The sequence below is a fragment of the Phodopus roborovskii genome, unplaced genomic scaffold (genome assembly GCF_943737965.1).
Source record: "Phodopus roborovskii unplaced genomic scaffold, PHOROB, whole genome shotgun sequence".
NCBI classification, from domain to species: Eukaryota; Metazoa; Chordata; class Mammalia; order Rodentia; family Cricetidae; genus Phodopus; species Phodopus roborovskii.
The window spans coordinates 4,389,199-4,407,300 of record NW_026126516.1 but is presented as its reverse complement, the minus strand read 5'-3'; the positions used below and the strand labels follow the sequence as shown (position 1 = coordinate 4,407,300).

The following is an 18,102-nucleotide window of genomic DNA, read 5'->3' as shown; positions in this document are numbered from 1 at the left end:
AAGGGAGAGAGACAGAGACAGAGAGAGAATAACAAAAACCTACCAGTAAGCACTCTAAAATCCTGTACCAGATGAAATATGTTTAGAATGAACCTGAAGTACAGGTATGGTGGTACACACCTACAATACCAGCACTAGGGAATCTGAGGAACAGAATTGTACAAGTTCAAGGCCAGCTTAGATTACATAGTGAAACCCTGTCTCATAAAAACAAAAGGATTATCCCATGGCTATGCAGTTACAATTTATCCATTACCTATGGATGTATATTTTCAGTTGTTTTCAGCTTTAGCCTCAAGTAACTAACCATGGCCTTCAATGTATTCATGACCAAGTCTCTAAGCAAATGTAAAAGTCAGTCTTAATCCAAAGAAGGGAATCAGCTAAGTACATAATAAAATTTTGAGAATCAATCTTCCTATGTGATTGAGTCATTTCACATTCTCACCAGCAGTGTGTTTCTAACCAGAAATTCAATTCTTGCTTGTGTCCCTCCAAGTAATATTTCCTGCTCCTTTCTTTCTGGCTGCTCTCCCCAGACTGTCTCATTTTCCCTTATCTGCAGCAGTTTTATCATCATGTTCCTGGGAAAGAGAGAGTGTGTGTGCACATGTGTGTTTGCGCATGAATATGTGTATTTGTGTGTGTTTCTCCTGTTTGGTGTCCTATATTCTTAGCACTGTGGTATCTTGTCTTTTACTTATTTCAGAGTCTTGGCCATTATGTCTTCCATTTTCTCTTTTGTCTTGCTGAGATTCAACCTGTATACTAGGTCACAAGTTATCTCAACCTGATACAGATCTGTGTGGTACATCTGCAACTGGTGCTCAGAGGGTAGAGACGGGGATTGTGAGTTCAAGCCCAGCCAGATCAATACAGAAACAATCTGTAGTAAACAAACAAACGAGCCAGTGTCCCTGTGTCCTATCTTCTTTAAAGGACTCAAAATCATCTTGCTCTTTAGAATTCAACTCATGTAGCAGCTTTGTGAGTACCTGTGACAGGCTCAAGACAAGATATCAGCATGTGAATTTACTTGCTAACCTAGTTTTAGAAGGAGAATAAACTTCTACAACCTAAGAGGAAGTGGGGCTACTGTTTTTTTGAGCTCAGGAATTGTTTCACATTTGTTTAAGCTCAACTATACATTTAAAAAAATTTCAGAAAATCCAGCTCATTTTTCTTATAGGCAGGATGGATGACTAAATGACCAAGGAGAAAAATATATGAACACTGTTCTTTATTAGAATTTTATGAAGCACAAATCAAACTTTAGATCTATTAAAAATATTTACTACTGGGGGCTGGAGAGATGGCTCAGATATTAAGAGCAGTGGCTACTCTTCCAGAGGGTCCAGGTTCAATTCCCAGCAACCACACGGCAGCTCACAACTATCTGTAACTCCAGGTCCAGGGGATCTGCCATCCTCACACAGACATATATGAAGGTAAAACACCAATGCACAGAAAATAAAAATAAATTATTTTTAAAAAATATTAACTGTTGAACATGGTAGCACTTGGGAGGCTGAGGCAGGAGGATCAGAGGTTCAAGGCCACCTCCTTCGATGCATAGAGAATCTGAGGCCAGTCTGGGCTACATCAGGCCTTGCCTCATGGGAAAAAAAAATCTTGCTTGTATTATTCTTCCTTTATGTCCAATTATAAAGTAGCAATGTCAATCTACTTTATCCTTAAATACAAACAACGATAAAATGAAAAAAACATAGCACAGACATTATCCTTGAAAGATTATGGTCAACATAATTTTATTTTACACTCTAAAGCACAGAAGAGCAGCCCCCACTGTCAGTCCCTGCTCCAGTCCCTCCAGCTGTCCCCACTCTGTTTCTTGGTGAACTGGGAGACTGTTCTATAACTCCATACCTCTAACCCACAAGGCCTCCTGAATGGTTGATGCTTACCCTGATGCTGGAAGCCTCCATTAACCTTACACCACCGTGGGAATCCTTCCCCTCTCCTCTCACCCTGTCTGCAATCAGAGTGTCAGCCAATGGAATGCTATGCTTCACCGCAGGCCATTTGTGACCCACAGGGGTCCTGGAACATCATGTTCTGTTTCAGATGTATAATTGTACTGCTTTCACAAACCCCTTTTGCTTTTCTCGGAATTTAAACGTTTATCCCTGAAATGTCAACGATGGTGAGGAAGAGAGGAACGTTTTCTGAGATGCAAAGCAAAGAAGGCAGCAGTTTGTAGAGCACATTTGTATTCGCTCATTCCCTAGTTAAGACTTGTTTTCAGGGAACTATCAGAATCAATTATATTCTTTTATACTTCTTAGAAACCTAACACAACATTACAGTCAAACATTGAGCTTTAAGTGCACATTTCCTCGGGTTTAAATGAGTATAATATATCATATGGAGGTGACAATTGTTTAAAAGATGTATCTGAGGTATGAAGCACAGCACCTGCCCCACATTAAGCATTCTACAAATCGTTGTTGTTTGTCCATTCAACTGGACTATTTCAAATAAGACTTCTTCAAAAATGCATTCAGCTTTTCATTCACAAATACCTTTATTTGCTAGGTAAATGCTTTCTAATCAAATTCAAAATGAGATCATTTAAGAATCTATCTCTATTCAGTATAAAATGCTGCACTATTCACACTGCAAGATATTTTAGGTATTTTCTTACTGTATCTACTCATGAAAATAAAGTCACAAACAGTAGTAAAAGTAGAATTGGTGGATCTTTGCACAATCAAAATATTGCTATATCATACCTGCCAACTTTAATAATCAAATTTCACATTGATTAAATAGACTATGCCTCTTATATCATCTATTATGTACTTCTCAATCCTGTAAGATGTCTGGAAGGAAAAGTCAGAGTCACAGCATTCCATCAATGCTGTTTCACTTAAGAAGGCTTCAGTGAGTCAGACCAGAGTGTCAAACACATCATAGGTCATTTGGGTAGACACTGCTTCTCTCAGAATATTCAGTTCAATTAACAGTCCTTCTAAACTTGGCTGTGAGTACCTGTTATTTCCAAACACCATTCCAGCCTCTGAAGATTAAGTGACAAACTACAGTGAAAAAGACCCTGCCTTTATGGAAAAGATAGAAAGACTGGTCAGAAAGGACATGATAGGAAGTTTTATTCTATCTGAAATGAAAAGTTATTTGTGTTAGTTTTCTTGAAGCTGCTATTACAAATTAACAGAAGCTAAGCATGTTAAAGCAATAGAAATTTACTCTCTCACCGTTCTAGAAGCCAGATGTGCTAAAGCAGTATTACTCAGATAAGATGTCTTGCCATGTTCCTGCCACAGACAGCATCCCTTCCTTACTACTGCTAGCTACTATGCCATCACTTCCTGGCCTTCCCACGTCTGTCTCTGTCTTCACTGCTGTCTTTCCCACTCATTCATTGTCTGCCTTCTTAAAAGAGACACATGACAGCATTTGGGCCCCATCCAAATGACCCAAGACAATCTCCCTATCTACAGATCCATTATTTACACACATTCTGAAATTACCTTGTTCTGGAATAAGGTACCATTTACAATTTCCTGAGACCAGAGCTTAATTCTTGGGGATAAGGGAAAGGGAAGGGGACAAATTTCTGTCACTTCACCACTTAAGTGATACTTATCACACAAGATTATAAAACATGATCGGTTAGTACTTTTTAAAGACCCCTCTTGGTGAGTGGCTTCTAGAAGGCAAAGTCCTGAGTGCAGCTGTTGTAGAAGCAGACAAGGTAGCTGAGGCCTGAGAAGTGAATTGCAGGTTAGAGATCCTTGCAAACAGATAAGCCAATCAAGAGGCTAAACTCAAAAAATGATGGCTAAGATCAAAAACACAAATGACAGCTTATGCTGGAGAGGATGTGGAGCAAGAGGAACACTCTTCCATTGCTGGCGGGAGTGCAAACTTGTGCAGCCACCTTGGAAATCAATATGGAAGTTGCTCAGAAAACTGGGAAACAATCTACCTCAAGACACAGCCATACCACTCTTGAGCATGTAACCAAAGGATGCTCAGTGATATCACAAAGAAACTTGCTCAGCTATGTTCATAGCAGCTTTATTTGTAATAGCCAGAACCTAGAAACAACGTAGATGCCTCTCATTGGATAAAGAAAATGTATCACTCAGCTGTTAACAGCATCTGGAAATTTGAAGGCAATTGGATGGAACTAAAAAAGAAAAAACCCATCCTGAGTGAGACAAGCATGGTATGTACTCACTCATAAGTGGATTAGCTGTAAAGTAAAGGATAGCTATGCTACAATCCACAGACCCAGAGAAGCTAGGCAGTAAGGAGGGCCCAAGGGGGAACAAATGGATCTCCCTGGGAAGGGGAAATAGAAAATATCTTCTGAGTGTAGTGGGGCAGGTGGGGATGGGAATGTGGGGATCTGGTTGAGATGTGGATGGAAGGGGTGAGTACTGAACGAATTGACTGGAAGAGGGGGCACTTTGGGGTCAGATAGAAAGCTGATGCAATGGAAGCTCCCACAAATCTACAAAGATGACCCCAGCTAAGACTTCTAGCAGTAGTGGATATGTAGCCTGAACTGTCTGTCTACTATAATCAGATTGGTGACTACCCTAATTGTCATCAGAAAGTTTTCATCTAGTAACTGATGGAAACAGATGCAGAGACCCACAGCCAAACATTAGGCCAAGCTCAGGGAATCCTGCTGAAGAGAGGGAGAAAGGGTCGTAGGAGTCAGAGGAGTCAAAGATATTACAAGAAAACCCACAGAAAAAACTAACCTGGCTCATAGGAACTCACAGAGTCTGAACAACCAGAGTGCCTGCGTGGGACTGACCTAGGCCCTCTACATATATGTGACAGTTGTGTAGCTTATTCTATGCTTATTCTACTTGTGGAATTCCTAACAGTGGGAACAGGGTATGTCTCTAACACTTTGCTGGTTCTTGGAGCCCTACTCCTTATAGTAGCTTGCCTTGCACAGCCTTAATACAAGGGGAGGGGGTTGTTTAGTCTTGTTGCAACTTGATATGCCATGCTTTGCTGATACCCACGGGAGGTCTGCCCCTTTCTGAACAGACACAAAGAAGTATACAGGAGGTGAGAGATGTTGTAGGAAGTTGCTTAACTCAGATATCTCTTCCTCTGTGGGATGTGTATCACAGAACTGTTGTCTGGACTCAGAGATTCAAATGCATAAAACATTCAACAGTGTACAGCGTCTGACATCCAGTAAGACCTTAGTCTTAGTAAATACTTACTATAGCTATTTTCTGTTCCTAACACTGCACATTTTCAATTGTCCAATATTATGACATTGTTGGGAACAAAACATAAGTAACTGAAAAATGAAATTAATTCAAAAGTTCAACAAGAAGAAATGTTTGGTACTGCATTATAATGGAATTTTATATTTTAAGCGTAATTATATCACCGTCATTTGTAATTTTATACAAGGATACAGAATTTAGAAATTTATTTTGACAGTCAAAATCCCATCACTTCCAAACAGCATAAGCCTAAGTTTAATATTTAAGTCTAATGTCTAAGAATCCAGTTTAAGTTGTAGAAAAAAATAATGACCATAGGATTAAATTACATAACATGAACAAAATAACTATACCTTGAAGGATTTTCACATTTATAGAACTTAAATTGGAAGTCAAAAAAAAATTTTTTTTCTTTATTTTTACTTAAATTCCACCACGAGACAGGTACATAACATCTCAAATCCACTTTGGATATAGTTTAGAAAGGAAATTTTGGAAATAATGAAATTAGGTCAATTTTGTTGCTGGCATTTTAATATTTTATTTATTTTGTTTTTTTACATTTTTAGTTGCGTGTGTTTCCATGTGCACATGTGCACATGTATGCACATAAATGCAGTGTCCACAGAGGCCAGAAGATGCCATCAGATGCCCCAGAGCTGTAGTTACAAATGGTTATAAGCCATCTTCAAACCAAACTCAGATTCTCTGTAGGAGCAGTATGCATTCCTAAGTGCTGAACCATCTTTCCAGCCCCTTCTATTTTAAAGTTTGAATTTCTTCATCTTGGCCAGGTGTGGTGACTCACATCTTTGATCCCAGCACTTGGGAGGCAAAGGTAAAAGAATCTTTGTGAGTCTGAGGACTGCCTTGTCTACATAGAAAATTCCAGAACAGCCAGGACGCCAAGACTACCCAAAGAGATCTTCTCAAAAACGGGGGAGGGGAGTGTCAAAATTCTTCATCTCTAAAATAGTGAAAATAGTAGCCTTTAAAATATATTTTAATTAAGCCTTTAATCCCAGCAATCAGGAGGCAGAGGCAGGAGGATCTCTGTGAGTTCAAGGGCAGCCAGGCTCCAAAGTAACACAGAGAAACCCTATCTCAAAAAAAAACAATAAAAATAAATAAAAAGTATTTTTTAATTAAGACACAGTAGTAATGATTAAATGCAAATGTAGTTGAAAATACCACCAGTACAATTTTATAATGTGTATGACCAGTAGTGCCCCCAACATCCCTTTTCTTCATGTTCTTTTAGGTAAAGCATGTAAGAGCAGTTTTCCCACCAGCCTGGTCCCAGAACCCCATCAACTCAAATAACACAGAGACACTGTATTAGATATAAAGCTGTTGGCCTGTTACCGTATTCCTTATTGGCTAGCTCTGTCTTAAATATTAGCCCATTTCTATCAATCTAAGTATTTCCACCTGGTCTTATCTTACTGGAGAGAGGGTCCAGACCTCTTCCTCTCTCAAGTCTCTACATCTTGAATCTCCCCTACTACATCTACCAGAATCCTCTTTGTCTCTTAGTCCTGCCTATCTTGCCTTCCTAATAGCCAACAGGGCTTTATTCATTAACTAATAAGACAAACATATTTACAGAATGACATCTCCCATCATCTCCTCTTTTCTGTCTAAAATAAAAAGAAGGGTTTTAACTTTAGCATAGTAAAATATACATCAAATAAGAGCTATAGTTAATAATATTTAGTCCATTAATATTTAGCATTATTTAAAGAAAATATTCTATCATCTATCTTATCTTTGTGAGTCTAAAGTCTTATATGTAATTTATCTTTAATCTTAACTAAGGAAAACTATAACCATACCTATCTGTCTTCAACTCCATTAAAGACCACAGAAGGATAGTATATAAACTCTAGAAATGACAGAGATATCTCACTACCTGGCCAGTCACCTGAAGTTCTTCTGTAATGTTCCATCTTCAGCCTATAGGCCATAGTGTGTCTGGCAGACTCCCCAGCAAGGCAAGAAACTTTAAACTATCCACCTGTATCGGCAGTTTGTCAGTCACTTTTCTCTGTGTCCAGCAGATTGTCTGGAAGACTTTTCCATGAAGCAGGAACCCTGTAGCAATGTCCATCTTGGATCAGCAGTCACTTTTCTGTGGGTCCTGCATGTCCAGTTTATACAGCATAAAGTCAAACAGTCCAGACAAAAGCAGTATCTTGCCCAAATGGCTAGTCTTGCCATATTGGAAGTAAACTCCATAATGAGTTTCTTCCATTTCCATCTTCCTTTCTGATGCAGGTGGTGTTTTCAGGAACAGTTACATATCAAGAAAAACCCTAAACCATTTTAAATGCCATATTCTGTAGGTCTTTGAAAGGTTTGAAGAATATTTATCCATCTCAAATATATCTCTGTATATCTAGAAATCCTAACTAATATAGTTATAAGTTTTGACTATTACAGGTAACTATAATCTGTATTTAAACTACATTACATTTTTAAATGAGCTATATAAACACAATACCTAAACAAGAGGAAAAATATACTTATCACAAAATTGACCTTAAATTGTATCAATAAATGAAAATCCATTCCAAAACAAAGTATTCATTTCTATACCATAATCACCTTTTTACCTTTAAAAAGAGATTGGTTGTGGTCATTTATAACCAACCCCATTTAAGTGAAAACAAACATTTATAAACAATATTTGGGTGATATTATTTCCAAACTGCTTTCTGCTGATGGACTGCTGTCATGGGGATCCTAAGAAGACACAGAAATCCTGGCTGTAGTGGTCTGAAAGGCTGCCTTGTCCCAGCTGTTTTGAATGTTGGATTGCCTGGGACACTGCTTTAGGGGGTCTTGCTTGATCAAACCATGTTAGTCTGGAAGGAATCCACAGCTTTTCATTTTCTGTGGAAATAAAAATAGAAATCCTTTTCCCCAGTAACCTGTCCTTAGACTTAGATTTGGAAGTCAAAGCATTTTTTAAATATATAAATTGGATTAATCCAACAGCATTTCTTTTAACAGTTGTTATTGCCTCAGGAGTCAAACAATACAAAGACAACACAATAGCATACAGTATCCAGACTCTTTGTGCTTTCCATCTTCAGGTGGCTTTTTTATTGTTGTTTCTCTTACTTTTATTTTTTTATTTATTGAGACAGGGTTTCCCTGTGTAACTTTTATCTGTCCTGGAATTTACTCTGTACACTAGGGTCACTTAGAAATCACAGAGATCTGCTTGCCTCTGTCTCCCAAGTGCTGGAATTAAAGGTATGTGCCACCACACCCAGCTACTCTCTATCTTTCTATTTTTTTAAACCACTTTATCCTGTTTCTTTTTCTCTTCCAAGTTTACGTATATTTTTAAACACATTGTAAACCTTTAGAGGTTTTTCTTTATCTGAATCTGTCTTTACTGTAAAACTTTATCTTTTTCTGGCCACGAGTCTTTTATCTGGTAAACAACAACATTGCTAGAATGAAAGCCACAGCTGTACTAGCTTTGGTCTATCCAAGATGGTGGTGGTACATTTAGCACCATCACTGAGAGCTGTGCTCACCGTCTTGATCTAAACTACCATCCAGCAGCATGCTACCACTTGGAGATATGGTCACTGCCACTGCCAGCTCTTGAACACACCATTAAGTTGTTAGCAGGGTTTGCTGCTTAATGCTGAGTCAGGAAACCTCCCTTAAAGGAGCTGTGCAAATCTCTGCTTGTCTCTAGCAAAACAGAGCCCAATTGAGAAAAAATGCTGCTACCAAGAAGCCTTGCTCGTCTCTGTTCTTTTGTTTCTAAAACCCCTTTTAAAGCTTTAAATGAAAGTTCTCAGGCCCCATGTTGGACACCATTTTGTTACGGCAGCCTGGACCCAGAGCCTCATCAGTCCCAAATAACACAGAGACGCTGTATTAGATATAAAGCTGTTGGCCTGTTACTAGCATTCCTTATTGGCTAGCTCTGTCTTAAATATTAACCCATTTCTATCAATCTAAGTATTTCCAGCTGGTCTTATCTTACCAGAGAATTGGGTTCAGACCTCTTCCTCTCTCAAGTCTCTACACCTTGAATCTCCCCGACTACATTTACCAGAATCCTCCTTGTCTCCTAGTCCCACTTATCTTGCCTTCCAATTTGCCAGCAGTACTTTATTCATATTTACAGAAGGACATTCCCCCCAACCATCTGGAAGCTGTTCCCAAACCCAACCCAATTGGAATTTGTTCACTCCAATCCATTATGGAATTCTGTACACAATGATAAATCCAACTGAGACACATATGCACACCACCCCACTGCTTTAATTCATTATTTTAATCCTACCTGCCTTTGACTTTTAGAGGCCCAGTACTGAAGCTCTGTAACTATCCTGCTCTATCTACACATTAATCAAAATGGCACAAGATGTGAATGGATTAAGTAACTTTATGTTCAAAGTCTCCAATAGCTTTCCACTGTCCTCAAAACCAAGGTCACTGACATTGCCCAGCATGTTCTCTGTTCACACTCTACCCCTCCTACTAGCCCCAACCACACTTAACCACTGTTCCATGAGGCTCTTGCGTCTCAGGCCACCTGCTGCTGTCTTGGCCACAGTCTTGCTAAGAGGCTCTCCTTGCCCTCCGGGTTCATGGAAGGTCTCCTGCTAACTTACTCCTTTGTCTTGCTGTCCCAGTTTTGTTTTGTTTTTTTTTTTTTTTTTTTTTTTTTTACATTCAGAGCACTTATCACAAGTGACAGTCAGCCTTTTGTGTGGCTACCGTTAAAGTCTGGGTCACCTGTGCACCACAGCCTTCTAAACAACAAGTTCCTTGTCTTTTATTTTAATTAGAAACAATCTTATTTTACATACCAGTCCCAGGTAAGTCCCCTGTCTCTTATTCATCTCTACTTCAGTGTTTACAACTGTGCCTTTCACCTGGCAAGTAGTGCTCAGTAAATAAATACAAGTGAGCATAAAAGTCATGATTCCTAAATGCTCACCATGGCATACAATGTGGATTTGCCACAACATTAACTAAGAAATCGCCAGGATAGCAAGGTGAACAAACTGACTATGAGAAATACATTATCACAGCTTATCGCTGAAACAAGCTAGGTAGACCTGAAAATGGGCCAGCCTGAAGTACCAGTAAGTCTTGATGGTCTCTGAGCACGATGATTTTAAAATTGTCTGCAGATCGGCATAGTTTCCCCATTAAAGTGCACTGATAAATGTTTGGCCATCTTCCATTGTGTATGAAGCTATCTAGAAAAGCACATTCATCACTGTTGCCCCCTAAAGTCTATCTCCTATGTTTCACTTGAATGTTTTTATGCAAAGTTGGAGCCACACAGTACTCTCCTGCATGCTGCTGCCCCTTCAGCCAACTGCATGACTTAAAGACCTTCCTGATGTGGGCCCCGCCTCTAACCTTTTCTGTATCTCCTTCACACAGTGCAGGCAAGAGAGATGGAAGTCCTAACAAGTGCTGGCTTACTAACCATCCAGAAGAAAGAATGAAGAGCTGGAGCTGGAGCTCAGTGGCAGAGTGCTTGCCTAGCTTGCACAAGCCCCAAGTTTGAGCCCCAGTACTACATGAACTGGGCATGGAGATGCAATCCTCTAATACTAGTGCTTGGGATGTGGAGGCAGGAGAATCAGCAAAAGCTCCAAGTTATCCTCAGCTACATACTGAGTTCTACACCAGCCTGGGCTACACGGGATTCTGACTGCAAACTAATTAAATAAAATAAAAAGAAGGAAATCATTCATCAATAAGTAAAGATTTTCTTAAAATAAATTCATTAGTGGATACTGGTTTTGCATCCAATTAATCAGCTAATGTTCTGTATTTAAACCATATCTTCAGCCAGGCATGGTGAAACATGCCTTTAATCCTAGCACTCAGGAAAGAGAAGCAGGCAGATCTCTTAGTTTGAGACTAGCCTGGACTACAAAGAGTTACAGGAAACCCTGTCTCAAAAAACAAAAAGCAAACATATCTTCCATAACTCAAACATACCTTACATACTGAGAAGGTACATTTGAAACTGCATATGAATGCACTGTATATATGAAATGAATGCATATTCTCCTTTCTTCTTTTTTTAAAAGGGAGGTGTTTTGGTGCTGGGGGCTAAAATGAACCCAGGTCCTCACACATGCAAAATTTCTTAGTAATTACATAATTGCCTTTACTATGAGCACATTATCAAAACTTTGGCAGAACTATTTGAGAACCTCCAAAGATTGGTGCTATCTGCTTTTCACCCTTTATTCTTGTTTTATATACCTGGATGCTAGGAGGTGAGAGATGGCTGCTCTTCCAGAGGACCTGGATTCAATTCCCAGAACCCAGATGGTAACTTACAACTATCTATAACTCTAGTCCCAGGAGATCCTAATAACCTCTCCCAGCCTCTTTGGGAACCAGGTGTGCATTTTGAACATTCAGTCTGATCTCTGTGGACCAGACTTAGCCAAATAAACACAGTATGCAGAATGTTTGACATTTTTTACATTAAAATTAATTTTCTTACTTACATGAACTCTTTTCTACCATTTAAGTGATGCCTCTGGCTGTCATGATAACAATGTTATGTCAGTTAACACTACCAAAATTGAATATGCAAGTAGGCTTGATTTATATAAGCTTACTCACTGCAAAATTAGGCATGATTCTGGGGAAAAAAGACATAACAAAGCTTAATGCACTCATGAATCACCATGGTAGCCAGTAAGAATTCATACTGGCTAATAGAAATGTGGACTTCTTATAAAAATTATATAAGTTGGAATCATGCTACAAATAATTCCAAAAAACAAAGCTCAAAGATAGGCTAATGATTACAGCATATATATATATATATATATATATATATATATATATATATTTATAAATTTGTAAATAGTTATAACCAAATATGAAGGTAAGTCAATAAAACTATTAGTAAATATTATCTCCAATAGCAGGCAACCTCTGACCCCATTAATGGTTAAGAAACTATAGAACAAAAAGACTACTTTCTGGATTGCTCACAAAATACCTGTTTTAAAAAAAGGAGTTCTTTGCATGCACACAGGTATAAACAAATAATAAATATTAATTATTAAATGTCTAATGTGATATACTAATAATCAATGGGCATTATGTACTTGCAGAGAAATGTGATGTAGAGAAAATTTTATGTTCACAGCAGGAAACTAATTCTCAAGAACTTTAGGAAGGAATGAAATTCATGCAAACTAAAATTGTGATAACCATAATGAACTTCATTTGAGGATTCTTCAGAAGTCACCACAAGTCCATTGTGCAGGATCTTAGTTAAATTAATACAGTAGTGAGGACATAAAATTAGTGTGCTGATTTTTGAAAACAATATCAAATGGTATATCTATCATTTTATAAAGACGGCTACATTTTTAAGCTATTAAAAAAATCTACCTTTAAAATGTCTTTACTGAAGATCACCCAGGAACTATTTACAACTAATTTTCCTAAATATTTTATCACAATTTAAAATAAACATAATCATATTTCTTCTTCTAAAAGATCAGTCATCAAATTTCTGAAATTTTCTCTCAATAGTGACAACATGCTACTGGGGGAAGAAAAATAAGAAACTTAAATCTTATTTCATACCAACTTACTCTGACTTTGGGTAAGACTCTCCGAAGTGTCTCAGTAGGATTCTGTCGCATCAAAAATGGAAGATTTGCAATCACACTTGTTCCTTGGATATCTTGACCAGCACTTATAAGGAAAATGCAAATTTTTAAATTTAAAATTAGAAGCTGAATTTTTAATTTCATGGGTTAATTTGAAAAAAATGACAGCTTTTAATGACTTTCTACAATGTTTTAAACACACCCTTGAGATACAAAAGTAAAACCAGATATAAAATTTTATTAAATAATCTTATAACAAATACATGGGGACATTTCAGTTATGTTGAAGAAAGATTTCCTGTTTACATACACGTCATAAAGTGTCAACAATCTTAATATTTTAAAATTCTACCACATTTTGCTCTGTGATCTGACAGTTTGCTACACTTTATAAAATCATATGATAATACAATATAGTAAAATAATAATTATAGCAACAACTAAAATAATCTAGGCAAAAACACAATGTTGAGTACATTGAAATGACTTGTAGAGATTGTCTTTGTGAGTTGCAAGAAACTTCTGAAAGATATACTCAAAGCTCTTACAGGGCATTTTATACTATGCCTTTTTGGTCTAGCATGCATTAAGGCTTTGTTCTCAAAAATAATCTCTGTGGTATCCTAAGTACTTTGAGGAATATTCAAATTCTTCTGGAAAGAACATTTCCATGAACTACAAATACTTCAAAATACAGCCTGAATGATACAAGTTTTGCAAGCATGTCAAGTACCAAAGGGAAATGCCACCTGTTCTAAACAGGTACTAAACACAATGAATGCTTATGGCATAACATTTATTTATTTATTCATTTATTTATTTACATAGTTTTAATAAATTAAAATTATTTTTACTTTCTTCAAATAGAACTGTGGTCCTCTGAAGAAGAATACATGGTCCCTAGTTGGTAGAACTGTGGCCTTGTTGGAGAAGGCATGTCACTGGAGGTGGGCTTTGAAGTCTCAAAAGAGCCATTCTGAGTCTCCTTCTCTGCCCTAAGGTTGTGTTTCAACATGTAGGCTCTCAGCGACTGCTCCAGCACCTGCCTGCCTGCCTACTGCTGTGCTCCCCACCATGATGGTCCTGGACTCTAATACTCTGAAACTTTAAGAGCCCAGTAAACTCCTTCTTTTATAGAGTTTTATGATAGCAACAGAAAAGTAACTATGACAAGAATTATTCATAGTTTTATGAAATGTACATAGCTTTAAATATAAGTTCTTCAATTTTTTTAAGTAATATGTTTGTTTCTTCAGAATTGTGTAGGGTTTTTTTTTCAGTCATAAAAAGTATGATCTAGTTGTAAATGAAGCTGTCCTACTACATAGCAAGTATTGACCTATTACAGTACAGCAAAATATGGAATACAGGGTATCACAATCATTTCACTGTTCTTACCTTTTCAAGAAAAATGAAGAAATAAAGGAGAATGGCATGAACTAGGGGACTATGCTAATCTAAAAAAAATGGTCAAAAGGTGAAAACTAAAGTTGTCAAAAAAATTACTTGTCATAGGTTGAAAGGTAACCCCTAAAATATATCTACAGCCCAATCCTGAAATGCTAGGGTATTCTTAATTTTCAGAAGGATACTGAGATGAAGAGATCATTCTAGATTATCTGCTAAGAGAGCCAAAACTGGGTGCACCTCTAGAGTTACACTGATTTCTTGATTTGCGGCTTCTGATCTACAGAACTATGAAAATAATATTTCTTGTTACCCAGTTTGTGGTAATGTGTTACATCAGCAACATAAACAAATGTACTACCGTTATGATTTAAATATGAGTATAGGCTCATGTATTTGAACACTTGGACCTCAAAAAGCAAAACATCCAATGTCCAACACTACAAAAAGGTAACAAAAAAGGCTCTAAAACCCTGCAAATAGGAAGATATCCTGAACCAGACCTTCAGGGTTTAAAGATTATAATTCAATTCTCTCTCTCTCTCTCTCTCTCTCTCTCTCTCTCTCTCTCTCTCTCTCTCTCTCTCTCTTTCTCTCTCTCGTGTGTGTGTGTGTGTGTGTGTGTGTGTGTGTGTGTGTGTGTTTAAAGAGAAAGTAAGGCAAAGACTAATAGTCCTTATCACAAAAGGCAGTGCCCACAAGACATAATTATAACCTACTATTTCTCTACAAAAGAAAATTAAGAAAATGCCTATGGCACAAAAACATCACAGTCACCATTAATAATCAAAATGTAAAATTGAGGCAACAGAACTCAGCAGGAAGTTGGAAATGATTCAACTATAAAAGAGGTGAATGAAGAGAAAAGAAGAGAAATTTTAAATGTAAAAATAAAAGATTTAAAAGTAAAAAGGATATGAGAAAATGTAATACACAAAAGGACAAAAATAAAATACGCTGTTGGAAGGAATTCCAAGATGAAAACCCAGCAAGGAATTTCATTTAAGTTAAAAATATTTTTAAAATTGGCTATGGTAGTTTGAACAAGAATGGCCCCCACAGGTTCATATATTTGAATGCTTAGTCACCAGGAAGTGGGATTATTTGAAAAGATTGGAAGGATTAGGAGGTGTGGCCTTGTTGGAAGTGTGTCACTGGGGGTGGGCTTTGAGGTTTCAAAAGCCCATGCTCTCTGCCATAATGATAATGAACTAATCCTCCAAAACTGTAAGCCAGCCCTGAATTAAATATTTTCCTTTATAAGAGTTGCCTTGATCGTGGTGTCTCTTCACAACAACAGAACACTGACTAAGACACAGGCCCTGGACATAGCTAAGACTGGCCCCATTAACAAAGAATATGGGTGAGGAGGGGCTCAAAGGACCCCACCACTTACTGATAAACTACTGGCAACTAAAATTCTGAGAGGAGGGAGCCACAGTATCCAGTTGTCTGACCACTTTTGAGCCTAGGCGACTCTGGAGAATAGTTCAATCCCATTGTCAAACAGACTGGACAAGTTAAACTCAGTGGGGACACAAACAAAAAGTCATGAATATGGAAAACATTTGTATGAAGAAGAGAGGGAGGAAGGAGGAGAGGGTGAGTAATCAGAGTACACTGTATGTACACATGTATGAAATGGTCAAATAAAACTTTTTTTAAAGGCTGACAAAATGGCTCAGCAGATAAAGGCAATTACCTCTAAGCTAGACAACCTGAGTTCAATTCCTGGAACCTATATACAGGTGAAAGGAAAAAAAAAAAAAAAAACTAACTCCACAAGGTTGTCCTCTGGCCTCCACATACATGCCATGGCCAAAAGAAAAAGAAAAAGAAAAAATTAGTAAATACTTAAGGGCTGCAGAGATGGCCCTTGGTTAACAGCACTTGCCACTCTTGCAGAGGACCCAGGTAAAGTTCCCAACACCTACATGGTGACTCATTTCCATTAACAACTCCAGTTTTAAGGAATCTGATGCCCTCTTCTGACCTTCACAGGCATCAAGGACACAAGTAGTGCACAGACACACCCACACTCCCACAGGTAAAAAACCCATACATATAAATTTAAAATATTTTTTATAAATTAAAAAAAAATGAAAGACCATACCATAGTCCCAAGAAATCAATATAGTGCAACCACCACTTAGATAAGCTGTTGCCCTTTAACAACAGAAAATCATGCCATCCCTGATTCTGATAGCAGTGTGATATTAACAAAGCAATAATGTTACTATACATAAGATGTAAACAGGAAAAAAATAAAGTGAACCTAGTTCTCACATTTGTTAACAAACACAAAAACTAAATTTCTATAATCAATCAATACCTGGCTCTTCTGCTGTCAGGAAGAAAATAAGATGTACCATGCATAACATAGTTGGCATCATCAGTTAATTAGGAACTAAGTTATCCAGTGGTTCAGCTGTTAGCGAACTCCCCCTCTCCTACCCATCTGCTTGGGGTCCATAAGACAGCGTTTAAAGACATCTTTCACCATCACTATATACTGTTACCCAGCAGGTAGAACCCAGGACGCTGCTAAGCATCCTACAGTGTGTAGGACAGCTCCCCACAATAAAGAATATCCATGCCTCAACAACAACAAAAACCCAAGAAACTCTGGCTTAGGCAAAGCAACTATTACCTAATGATGTGAAAAGCAGTGTTAGATAACAGCTTAGCTACAATAGTTATTTCAAATTTTCAGCTAATGTTCAGTTTAGCAGAAATACACTGGTCCTGACTTCAACAAAATATATGCAGGCTGCTAAGCACAGCTTGCTAGAGAAGTAGCCCTCAAACTTAACATGTTTTAGAATGAGATAAAACTGAGAATCAGGTAAAACTGAGCCCAACTCCAGGATACTCTAGTTTCTAGCCTAAGCACCTGATTTGTCACAGGCACCCAATGATACTGCTGCTGTGATCTGGACCATGCATTAGGAGCCACCATGGTAGATGACTTTTTAATAATGAAAAAATAATTTTAGAAAATGTATTGGTTGATTTTTTGTCAACTACACAAACTAGAGTTGTCTGAAAAGGGACCTTACATGAGAAAATGCCTCCATCAGGTTGCCTGTAGGCAATTCTGTGGGACATTTTCTTGTCAGATATAAGAGGGTCCAGCTCACTGGAAAGAGCCGCCCCTGGGCAGGCTGGGGAAGCCATGAGGAGTAAGCCAGTAAGCAGCAAACCTCCATAGCCTCTGCTTCAGTCTCTGCCTCCATGGTCCTGCCCTGACTTCTCTTTAAGGTGGACTATAAGCTGTAAGATTAAATAACCTCTTCCTTCCCAAGTTGATTTTGGCTATGGTGATTCTCACAGCAATAAAAGGCAACCTAGGACAGACACAAAGGAAGAAAGAGAGCCTGCAGAGTCACCACAACTTGTAGACTGAGTGGAATGAGCCACAATCACAGCAGCGGTTTGCACAAATGAAGCAGCCTACCGAATACATGCTCCCTTCTTCATCCATCCTCACAGTACTGCTGTTATAACATGGATAGCACCAAAAGCAGTATAGGTGGAACGATCTATAGCCTGTGCCCTAACTAGTTTTATATCAACTTGACACAGCTGTAGTCATCAGAGGAATCTCAATTGAGAAGAGTGGGCTGTAGGCAAGCCTTTGGAGCATTTTTTTAAATTAGTGATTGATGCACAAGGGGCTGAGCAAGCCATGAGAAGCAAACCAGTAAGAGGCCCTCAAGGCCTCTGCATCAGCTCCTCTCTCCAAGTCCCTGCCCTGCTTCAGTTCCTGTAAGCTGTATAAACCCTTTCCTCCCCAGATAGTTTAG

General features: G+C 38.1%; 1 protein-coding gene across 1 annotated transcript in view; it reads right to left on the bottom strand.

Annotated features, from left to right (window-relative positions):
• The window catches only part of Ppp4r4 (protein phosphatase 4 regulatory subunit 4), an 85,328-nt gene that overhangs the window by 46,792 nt on the left and 20,434 nt on the right, over nt 1–18,102 (bottom strand). The window contains exon 3 of the mRNA XM_051196536.1: nt 12,872–12,974. Coding sequence (XP_051052493.1) covers nt 12,872–12,974 — 103 coding nt within the window. The remainder of the gene's footprint in view (nt 1–12,871; nt 12,975–18,102) is intronic.